This window comes from Ambystoma mexicanum, chromosome 12 (assembly GCF_040938575.1).
Source record: "Ambystoma mexicanum isolate Mex_15411 chromosome 12, UKY_AmexF1_1, whole genome shotgun sequence".
NCBI classification, from domain to species: Eukaryota; Metazoa; Chordata; class Amphibia; order Caudata; family Ambystomatidae; genus Ambystoma; species Ambystoma mexicanum.
This window is the reverse complement of record NC_090936.1, coordinates 48772687-48784961: the sequence shown is the minus strand read 5'-3', so window position 1 is coordinate 48784961 and position 12275 is coordinate 48772687. Positions and strand designations below refer to the sequence as shown.

Here is a 12275-nt window from a genome sequence, read left to right as displayed (position 1 = left end):
ACTGAACACATGACGTTTCAAAACTGACGAAGCCAACAAATATTGGATGTAACATTGCACTTCAACGTAGTTATACGTTTGATAAATGGAGGCAGAATTGTTATATTCAAAATATAAATGGTGCTGAATTACAGACTACACATGAACAGCTAAGCAGGGATTCCTTTTCTTTACCAGTTAACATTTTGAAAGTATTTTGAACTTTCTGCGATCAACAGTCCAATCTGATGAACGTTTAGTTCGACGTACATTCGAACAATTTGATTTGCAATTCTGCAATGTCATGTTAATGCAAAGGAAAGACATGTCAAATGTTTCCCCATTGTGTCACTTTCTTAATGTTATTTGATATGCACTAGTTGACAGGATAGATGAAGGCATTCATGACAGCACACCATGGTATCATGGCCACAGAAAATGCCAACTAACCTTCTAGAACCCTCCTAACTGACATCACATCCCTCCACTCCACAGAAACACAACATGCCAAACACCCATCACAGCAAACAAAACACATGCATGCATGAACCTGACTGGCTTGCCCCACAAACTCACAATGGTGAAATCAGACATATTCCCCGCAGACGGGTGGACACAGGCCAGGTCTCACCACATACAGCTCTTTTTTATCTGCAAGCTTCAGCACAAGAATAACAGACAGCTTGCCCTACATCATCTACTCCTACTAAACTCTCAACACATGTAGATCTCCAAACACCAGACTGCCATTAAAATGGCCAAAGTCATGATATGCAACACCCAACAACATAGATTACATAAAAGAAAGAGGATTAAAGGTTTGAAGTTCAAAATTACACTGAATTAGGCAGATTGGGTTAAACATTTAACTACATTCGCTACTGAAGAGAAAGGCTCCTATTTTACTGTCATCTACATCCTGTATGCTCCTCACGCCAGTTTGCTCGGTTCCACTATACCTTCCCCCTCTTGTGTACAGCACCCCATTGTTTTTCAGCTAGGTTTAAGCAAAACTAAACTGTAAGCGTGGCAAGATCATTCATTCTATGGCACACAACCCTACCTACATTTGTACACATTTTAGCTAAGGTGTAGAGCTAAGCCACATCACTTTTATGCTGCCCTTGACCCCTTTGCGCTGGTCAGTCATACCTCACATTTAGCTCACCTATGCTACTCAACCATATATTGCATTTATCCCAATTGTGCTAGCCAGCCATATCTTGCATTTAGCCCACCTATGCTAATCAGCCATTTCCCGCATTTAGGCCAATTGTGTTGGTCAGCTATATCTCGCTTTCAAACCCATTTTCACAAACTCTATGAGCTAGTCAAATTCTGCATTTACCCTAATTGTGTGAGGTAATCTCGTTTCACAACTAGCCCAAAATGTATGAGGTTGTGATATTTTGTTTTTCCCTAGTTATGTGAGATAGTCATCCTTCACATCCTGCATAGGCAATGTCCTGCCACTAACAAATCGTACTAAAAACTCACACTTCTGCATACACCTCTCAAACTCTGAACTGAACACAACTATACTTCTACAGCACCACAAACCACACATACTTCACAACACCACAACAACGAATTAAACAACACAATCTCACCCAACACCACATGGCGGCCACCAACTGAAAAACACATACGCTCAGTGACCAGTGTATCCAATCTAAAGCTGCCAACAGCACATCAAAGCTCTCGTGCTCTTTCCCCCACACAATCCGACTAACATACCCGCCACCCTCCCTGAATTACAGATCTGCTAGACCGCCAAGAGACCACGCAGGTGGCAACCGGGCACGGCATAAGAACCTTTAACATAACATACCATGTTTTAAGAGGTTAAAATGCACCACTAGTAAAAATAAGTCAGACAAATATGATAATATGGTTCTAGGAATAACTTTAATCTCCGTTTGGATGCTTTTGATCACTAATGTTTAGAAAGTTAAAACGATGTCCTTTTTTGCAAACCTTCTACACGTCAGGTTTTGTGTAGTAGAAGGCGGTGGGTTGCCCATATTCTCTGTGAATTTATCCACCAATTAGGCTATTTGATTTACTTTCCTTAATACTGTCGTCGTGCTTAGAAAATTTGTCAGTGTTCCTTAATAGTTTCTTAGAGCAATTTTCTGACAATAAATCATCAAGAAAAATTACAGCTACAATGGCGTTCCAATAATGGTGATTCTGAACGTAATGTTTGAAATTATGTTCTCAACTTATAGCGAGCTAATGTAAATGAAAGAATGTCCAAGATATGCTGGTTGCTACTTCAGAGACACTACACTTGGTACCAAAGACATTAATACCACTGCTGGAAACCGACTTTTTAAAATGGATTTCTAAAATCAACCCTGGGGTGATAATTTAAGGGGTCTACCCTAGTTATGGTGAACGAGGAGTCTCTTAAGAGTTTAGTTAAAGCCCAATGAATGTACTATGGGAGAGCAGTCAAGTCTTAATCTTAAGGAGTGAGTGAGAGGGGTCTGGGCCCTAATGAGTTTACATAGAACAACATAGGATAATCAGCTAAGACAGTATGTATACAAACAGTTATTTACTAAGCCTTTAAGAACACACTAAGAACCAAAACTAGCAATCACAAATATATACATTCACTAGTAGGTTCAATTATAATGCAGTCAGTCAGTTAACCAGGTAAGTAATCATATGCAGTTAAATGAATAGACCCAACACAATCCAAATTCTCCTTCACCTAAGAAGTCCAGCCCCAAGATGTATGGGGCCTAGTGCCCAAAGGTCACAGGTCCAAATACAGGTTTCTTCAGGGAAGGCATCATCTAAAAGGATGAATGGGCTTGTGGTGGTGATTTCAAATAGTTCAAAACTATGCAAAAGTAGAATAAATATTTGTCCAATATTAGGCACATTGTCCTCTCTCTTCTAGTCCAAAGGCTTGCCCAAGGGTAGGATAGTTGAGCCAGGTTCGACGACCAAAGGCAAGTTAAGAGGGAGTTAGGTGACAAAGGGCTTTGCACCCAATGTTATCCTATGGGGGACTGGAACATCGATGTCACACGATGGATCATCTGGGGGTTGCTTGCGACACAATCTTCCATCCTTTGTTCGAGCGAGGGGTGCCCAGCAGGTTACACTACTTCTTCCAGACGGTCCAACTTACAGATGCAAAACCAGATGATGGAGAATGCAGACTTTCGCGGTGCAAACCCCTTCAGGACACTTCACGGGATGGAGGAAGGAGAGTTCCAGCGACGGTCACCCTTTGCAGGCGACGACAGGCTATCTTCCAGTCGCAGTCACAGAATTAGCTCCAAGATAGGTTCTCTTGATTCCAGGAAGCTGAAATTTTGGGAGACAGCAACGCATGGCACAAGCTGGTAAGCACCAAGGATTTAGGCTTTAATGCGGGACAGCTACGTCTCTGGTGAGGTAGTCCATGTGGGATGTTTTTACCCATGCATCCAAGCCGTACCTCAAAAACTGTGCAGTACTGGCATTGAAAACATCATGATGGCCAGAGCTTCCCAGAAAAAGCCCAGGGAAATGCATGAAGAATAGGCTGCCACTCATTTTTGCCGATGTTATGGGCACAGAAGGGCACTGCCTAAAACCACCATTGGACTACCCACACAGTAGCCTGAAACCATTGGGAATGGCAATGCCGATTGCCAAAAGCAACCTAGAATTGTGGGGAATTCATTTTCTTAAATCCCAAAAATGGGTGCATTACCAGTACTCACCACTATCAGAAAGCCGGCGGTTTAAAACAACACCAGACTTTTTTCTTTTTTGTGTAAAACTGAATAAATGAACCCCAGGCAGGCCAAAGAAAGACTTACTGAGAGGGGGATACAATCTAAAGTTATATTCTGAAGTGACTTGAAGGTTTATAACAAGACTGGCTGAGTTGTGGATTTCAGCAGTTTAAGTAAATTTGGACTGAAAGACACTAAAAAATCTAAATGTTTAAAAGAAATGAGTGACCTACTTTTGAGTGTCACATAGGTTGCAATTGTTTTAATGTCATAGTTTTAAACTTAGAATCAGCATTCTAGCTGCATATGTAAAAATGGTTAATTTTATTTGAATGCAGAAAACTGGGTAACTAAAAGTGACATTAGCTGGGGCCTGGCTTAAGGAACTGAATTCTGCCCACCAGCTACCCCCGACAGGAGATGAGACTTGCACAACAGCTGTGTTCCCAGGCCTAGCTGCCCTTTTGCTGCTCCCACCAAAAGGGAAATGACACTTCCCTGATTGAATTACCTGGGCTCTGCAGGAAATTGAACAAAGCCCTGTCCTGACTCAGGCAAATGTTTTATTATGGGGGCCATAAAAAGTGGCTTCCTCCTGGAAGGAAAGGGGAGGAGCACTGCCTGCGAGAGCAAGCTGGCTTGGCAGAAGTGGAAAAACCAGAAATTCAACCTTGTGCTGGGGGGAAACCACACCCCTGTAGCCAGAATATGGTTTTAGAAAAAGATGAATAACTCATAGTACGGACTTGTCATAATTATTTAAATGATACATTAATTCTTGTGATTTTTCTGCCCACATTTTAAGAGGTTTTTAGAACCGGTGGCATGATCTGGGGGCAAACTAGTAGTTAAGAGGGTATTACTTAAAATGTATGCATGTTAAAAATCTGACACTTCATCAAGTAATGTCCATACTCCTTGCGCACATGTGTGTAAATTTGGGGTAATGTCCGATATTACGAAACCAGTTAAAAAGTGCAAATGTTGCCATTTCTGAATGCAAGCTCCCAGGAAGAGCAGATTTGGACAGGGTATACCTCCTGTGATATGTGATGGGTGCATGTAATTTTAAACAAATGTGTACCTGTGCAAATATGTCTTTTGGGTCAAAATATAGATTGTGTGCAATTTGACAGGGGTGGGTTCTGTGTACCATAAACAGACCTCATCATGATGACACTTCATTTCATTCCCCCAATCAAGGAGAAGAGGATGAAGTGGCCAATGACAAGTGGAGAGGGGTAGAGTTTAGTGATGCTGCACACACACCCATTTTCAAAACACATAAAAGCAGACAGTCAGGACAGATAGGGACATTCAATTCCATTTGCTGCAACGCGCTCTGCCGGACCACACAACATCCACAACATCCAGAAGATACTAGATTCAACACGTAGACTTTAAAACTCCAAAGAACTTGATTCAGAACTCAAAGCAAGGGCCTAAACCCACAAACTGAGAACTCTTCTCAGTGGGCCTCAGCATCCAGCAAACCTAACAGCGTGCAGATCAGCGCTGGGTCCAGAGAAAGCTGTGCAGAAAGATCCAGAAGCAGTGTTGTATCCAGAGAGAGACCAGCTGAACCGGAGACCGCTGTATCTGGACCCACAGACCTGATCAGAACCAGAGACCCAGACCAGACCAGCAGAGTAGAGCTTGGCTTTTCAACGAACCTAGAACCGCATTCCTATTCCATACTCTTTCGCCGCAATCGCGAAAAAACTCACTCGCGAATTTGCCGCGATTTGCAAATTTCTCCACGTGTGAAAACAGCAGTTCTTGCTTTCCTTGCTAAAATTCGTTTGCCTCTTAAGAACCATCCCTGAATCATTGCTAGAGTGAGCCTGGACTAATATTAACTTGATACCACTCACCCTGAACCTCACTTCATTGCCAGCACATATAAAAGCATTTTGGGCCTGTGATTCAAACTTCTGTAGTCTAAGCTTGCTGGGGTGAACGGGATTACATTTGATTGCATTTCTGAGAACTGTGTGCTTTCCTTCCATTTCCTTGCATTGCATAAAGGGGGGAGGGGATTGCCAGAGAAAAGTGATTACATTGTTTTGTTGAAATCATATTGAGTATTTTCTGTATTGCATTTTCATTCAACATTACATCCATCTGAACTTATATAAAGCATTCCCTACCACCTTATTCTTCTGTTCCTATTCACAAGTGTGCTAGTGCCAGACTATACATTATTGATTACTGCTCAGATTCAGTGTGATATTCAATTATTACATTTTTATAAAGTGTGATATATATATATATATCTATATATATATATCTATTGTTTAAATTATCAAATAAACCTTTTTAACTTGCAAAACAGAACTACTTCTTGGCTCAGTGGGGTCAGGGGGATTCCAAGAGAGGGGTAGTCATCCAGAACGCATGAACTGGACATAAAGATATATCAATAAGGGTTTCCATTCAGTATCCCAGGCTAGGCATTGACTTAGCTGTAGTGTTGAATTGAATCCTCTTACATCCACGAGGGAGCTAGTCAGTCCACCGGGACGGCTGGGGACAGTTCGGAAGGCTATTGGAGCATGTAATCTCGAGTAGGCATCAAGAGTAGTTGGTTGTACTAGTCCAAGGGCTGAAGCGCTGAAGCGCTGACAAGGGACTTCTGAGATTTTGCAAAGGAGCAGGGCTTCACTAGGCAAGTGACTGGAGAGAATGGTGCTAATCAACTGCATAAGTCTTCGTCGTAGGAGTCTTGACTCTAACTTAAATTTGAAGAAGGTCTGCAGAAGACGTCCTCTTATCCAGATTTGGAGCTGGAAGCAAATCCAAGCCTACCAGTGAAAAGTATCTGCCACATTCAAACAACCGGTAGTTTTCCAATCAGGGACAAAACTGGTTTCACGGCCACCCCGAAGTAGACTCTCAGGCGCCAAGGCATGTAGATGGGACAAGACAGTCCCTAACCCAGACCCCCACACCCTCAACCCCATGGGCTGTCTAGCTCTTTCGCGGGTCAGAAGAAGGACACCGACTCTGATCATTCATTTCACTGGCTTATTAAAGAAAAAGGATAAGTGTCCATCTTTCCCTACACTATGAAGCATCCCTACCTAACAAAAACGAACTAAGGTGCTCGTCAGTCATCAGTGCAAGTCTGAAAAGAATCTGTCCACCATCCAAACTAACCCTATCTGACCCAGCCACTAACCTAATAACTAAGGGCAGGAGAATGACTCCCTTTTCCTGGTGGATTCACTTCTTGCGAACTTCCGTTCAATAGGTTATCTTCAAACAGTCTCTGGAGACTGCTTTTATCAGTTCACATTGTTCATTCAGTAATTTCTTGGGCTTTGCTCTCTTCTCTTTGGTTATAGATTTCCATTCTTTTCTTGTTTTCCTTTTGAATTTCTTTATCAATGATACCGGTTCTTTTTTCCCCCTGGTAGAGTTATCCAATATTGCCACATCTATCCTTTGATACTTGCTCTGGTCCTTAGCAACTCTTCTCTCCCTAATCTTTCCCGATTGATCGGAGTATGAACATTCCAATATTGATCCTCATTCCCTCCTTCTGGGTATCAACGCAATCTTTTTCTCCCTCTCACTGAGACGAATATGAGCGTTACAGTAACGATTCTCATTCACTTCAATTAGGTATACGACTCTCCTTTACTGTGACTAGTACGAGCATTCCAATAATGATTCTTATTGGCTTCACTGGCTTTTAACATTATAGTACCTTCATCTGTACTGGGGCGGGTATGGTCATCCCAATAATAATTCTTATTTGTTCTTCCCGACCTTAATTTGATATACTCTTCTCCTTTACTGGGACAAGTACGATCATTCGAATAATGCGTCTTGTTTGCTCTTCTATTGGTCACTCTTCAACCTTGATTGGTACAACTCTAAACTCTCCAATAATAATTCTTCTTTACTTCTTTCTTAATAAAGTTTTATCTTCACTGGGATGAGTATGATTACTCCTGTAATCATTATCATTTGTTTCACTGTGTTTTAACCTTAAAGTTTCTTATTTTGAAGCATTCAAATAAGGGTTTCTCAGTCCCCCTCTGTTTTCTACCGTCTTCCCTGTAACATGTGACTGGTATGGATTCTCTGTTCTCTCCTGGTCGTAGGGCTACTTTGTCAAATTGGCCTCTGATGTTTCTTTCACATCTCTTCCTCTGTGATGCTGTGTTTGAAGGTACTTTGGCATTTCAGTTACCGGTTTGTTCCATTTTGCTCAAGTTGTACCAGCGTGATTTATAGGTACAGGTCCAAAACAAATTTCTTGTGGTCACGCCACCACTCTCCTTCACATTCATTTTTCATCTTATAGGATGCAGCACGCCCACCTTCGCTTCTCTCTTTCTCATCATTGTGAGATGTTCTGCGTCTCTCTCGGGTTTCTGCTTTCAAAGGTTTAGGACGCTGAGCATCCTGCATCCAGCTCAGTGCTGGCTTGCAAGCTAATTAGTAACTCAAGGGCTTCTCTTTCCCTCGTCTCCAGGCTCCTCCCCTTTCATATGCTACGTAGCCGTCGGACATCCCCGGTGTGGTTCCATAGTCCTTCCTCTCTGTTTCCCATGGCTTCTCTTCTCCTCCACAGGTCATTTTCCTCATCTCAGTTAATGGGGATTTCTTAGTTAAAGGAACATTCACAGGTTCCCGTTGACAATAGCACATATTGATATTTTCTTTGCATAACTCTTTACAGGATAAGTTTGAAGAGGTGATATTGCCATGTTTTCTAGGAAGTTCCTTGCAGGAACGGGTGTCCTTGTCCCCAAAGGGAGAGTCCCTCCCGCAGAGGTCCCACTTGCCTCGACCTCTAGGGAGGGTGTTGTGAAGCGTGCTTTCCTCCCCAGCCTCACAAGGAAGAGGTGCGGGGGGAGGGAGAGCGCCCTTTGAGAATTCCTGCAATTCATCACACACACACACCACCCCTGTTACTCCCTCCCGTAAAAGCAGCAGCTTTCCCAGACATGAACATGACCTTAGTCTCCTTTTGGCTTTGTGATACTCCACAAACAACTGTCTTCTGAATCTAAGGAGCACCAATTTATGGTCTTTAGTAAATCTCTTCCCTCTAATTGCTAGCCTCAATGCTCTCCTAATGCTCAATTATTTTTTGACATCAGTTGACCACAGAATCTGTGACACAAGAGCTATTCCACAGTCCTCCGTTTTGCTGCTTGCGAGAATCCAGAGGACTCTCATTGGCGCTATGCTTGCATTTTGAAGCTTTACAGCATGTCATGCACTAGGATTATGCGTGCTGCAACTCTGGACCACCATCCCTTTTAAACCTGGTCCCAAAGCTCCTTGTAGCTTTCTTAAACTTTTGCAACTCTCAAGGTATGGGCTTGCAGTTTTATTTTTACGTTGCACATCTTGTCCAGGCATCTGGTACATCTAGTTCCTCTAATGAAGCCATGAAAACTTTTTCTTACAAGGTTAAATTGGGCTTCCCGTTCCCCAAAGAAAGTTCAAAGTGCTCAGAACTCGATCAATTATGAGACAAGGCAGCGCTTTACCTCCCCATGGCAACCAGGCTTGAAAAGAGACTGGCTATGTGAAAAATCTGGTGACTCATGGTGCAATTGTGTTAGCTCTGATCCTCACTGGAGTGATTTTTCATGACTTCCCCATTGTTAGGTCTGGCCCATTTCTAGGGATCACTTGTTTGTACTCAAGGTGGCTTACTCACTCACTCTTGAGGACCATATCCACTGTTTGAGGGCACCATCCCCCTTTTTGCAAGGTGTTTCCAGCAGTCTATGAACAAGCAGGCGGCGTTCAGTGAGTGGCTCATGCTTTTTCAGGTTCGGGGCCTCTCCCACCCTCCTACCTTTCTCCTTTCTTGCTATGCTCCCAGTGCCAACCCAGCCCAAGAAAAGACATCTGTGCCCTGAAAAGGAAACTAGCCTTGGCCACCTTAGAATGGTGTGTAGATTCAGCTCGCCGTCAAAGAGCGGGTCAGCTTCAAAACACTGGCCCTCGCCCACAAATGCATCCACAATACAGCCCCCTGTACCTAGCACAAAGAATCACAAGACCACACACAGCTAGACCCACTAGAAACCCATACACCAACTGAATAACAGTGCCTAAGGTATGGAGGGCACAGGCCGGAGGTTCCAGCTTCCCTTTCATTGCTGCTACCCAATGGAACTCCCTACCACCCCACCTTAGAGGAATAGCTTCCCACCTAGCCTTCCGCAAAGCAATTAAAACTATGCTGTTTGTCTGAACCTGCCATCGCCGCTTGACTGTGTTCTCACGGTTCTCAATGTGCTGATTGTAACTCTAAATGCCTCATGTAACTACAACACCGTAAAGTACCTTTGTTTCTTAACTTTGCTACACTGATTGCAACCTGTAGCAATGTATGTACCTTGTAACTAAGACACATTTCCTGTAACAGCGCCTCAATGCCTCCAGGCTGCCAGAGTGCTTTAAAAAATGTAAATAAATACTAATAAATAAAATAGTGGATTAGGGATGTTGGGTGGGGTCGGAAGGGAGTAGCCGTTTCTCCTCAGTGTGGTGGCCGGCCAGCACCAGTCTTGCGCCAATTGGACACCAACAAGGAAAAAGAACATATATCACTTACCATTGAACACTTCATTAAACTCTCCAGGGGGGGCATGAATTATGAACTTCGCTGCTACTCGTACCTTAAAGACAAAATACAATGTCATTTACTTTGATGTACATAGATCTACACATTCAAAATTAATTTTAAACCAAGTTAATGAAATAGTAAAACCATCATTACATTCATAAGTTGGAAAGTACAATCTATGTAGCAAAAGAAAATTGATACCGAGTCAAACCGAGTCGGTTTGCTTCTGCTCAGTTTAACAGAGGAATACCATTCACTCCACTACTTTCAACATTTGCAAACCCTACAAATAAGAGAGAAAGTTGATACCAGGATGGGTTCACAGTCTGCTCTGGTGCAAATGGAAGTTACTCAACGCAGTGTCTCTTGTAGAGGTAGCCTCTCTTTCTCCACTCAAATGGACACTGAAAAACTTGACAGTATTCTCCCACCGACACCCCCGGGACCCATCATTCAGGTGGACAGGGAAGGGCCATCGCTTTTGGATCCCGACGCTGGGGGTGTACAAGCGAGAGAGGTTCACCTGAGTGGTGGTCATAGGGGATTGGGAGGAGAAAGCCTAAAGGCGAGATATGGTATTCCCCCTTTTCCCGTTATACATCAAAACCCTCTCCCTCAGATTTTATGGGATATTTCAAATCCCATTCCATTTCCCCCTCCCCATTTCCAACATGTAATGGGACAAAGAAGAAGCTATTGAGCGCAGTGAAGATTACCCATAGACATAGCAGAGAGAAGCCTACCACATTACATGACTAGGCTGTCCCACTGATAGATTAATGCAAGGTCAGGCTGTTTACCTTAACCTTTCACAGCTGACTCCACTTGACCCCCAGTAAGGGTATAAAAGGTGTGGTTCTGCCAGAGAAGATGGGCGAGCTGGAGTTGCTGGTTGAAACGTGGAGGCTGCAGTACGAGATGCCTGGAAAATCCGGTGGTCAGCCGGTAGCCAGGACAGGGACCCTGTGTGGCTGGAGGGTTGCAGCGTGTCGAGGGAGCCGTGTCTCCATGGAGCCGGAGTGAGGCGAGTTGCCAATTATTGTCTGTGTCCAGGTCAGTGCTTGTTCCCCTGGGACGTGTGCCGGTCCCAGGGGTATCTGAGGGGCAGGTGGTGCGACGCTGACCTCAGTCCACAGAACCCAGAGAAACAGCTCGCCAGCGCTGCGCTATCTGGGTGAGTTTTGTAGCAAGAGAGAGGGAAACTCAGTAGCGTGCGTGTGGATGGATCTGGAGCAGATATTTGAAAGCGGAAAGCGGCACGGAAAAAGGAAAGCGAGGAAAACATGGTGCGCGAGTGGCAAAAAAAAGGAAAAGACAGAAGAGAGGGCGCTAGCGACCCGAAAGAGTGCATTTAAAATTGAAGGAAAGCAAAGAGGGAGCGAGCGACCCCAAAGCAGAAGAGCGGGTGTGAGCGACTGGAAAAATGGAAAGAGTACATTTGAAGGTTCATGGAAAGCAAAGAGAGGGTGTGAGCGACCCGAAAGCAGAAGAGAGGATGCAGGCAACCCGAAAGTAAGACAAGAAGGCGCAAGGGTGAACGGCAAAGTGAAAAGAGCGTACCTATGGCACGACAAAGCAAGAGGAGTGTGCAAGAGGCATAGCAAAGAGAAAATAGATGCAGGAGTGCACTGCAAAGTGGAAAGAAAGGGGAAAGCAAAACAAGACAGAAGAAAAGCTACAAAGCAGGAGGAGAGGGGTTAGAAGTCAGAGTGTTCGCGCCGGGGTGGAGCAAAAGCTCTGCGTTTGATAGTCTTCGACACTGCACTGTGGAAGAAACTGTGTGAACTTTTGTTTGAGACCAGAGGAGCCTAAGCTTGGGGAAGGGAACCCTTGGAGGCCAGCAGAGATATTTTGAACCTTTGCAGGAGAGGCCTAGACTTGGGTAAGGGAACCCTGAGAGCCCTACTCGAACTGTCTCTTTCTGTTTGGAACTGGAAGGATTAAAGCTT

General features: G+C 43.9%; 1 protein-coding gene across 1 annotated transcript in view; it reads right to left on the bottom strand.

Annotated features, from left to right (window-relative positions):
- Positions 1 to 12275, bottom strand: part of CAPZA2 (capping actin protein of muscle Z-line subunit alpha 2) — a 175919-nt gene that overhangs the window by 119359 nt on the left and 44285 nt on the right. Inside the window, exon 2 of the mRNA XM_069627932.1 lies at positions 10315 to 10378. Coding sequence (XP_069484033.1) covers positions 10315 to 10378 — 64 coding nt within the window. The remainder of the gene's footprint in view (positions 1 to 10314; positions 10379 to 12275) is intronic.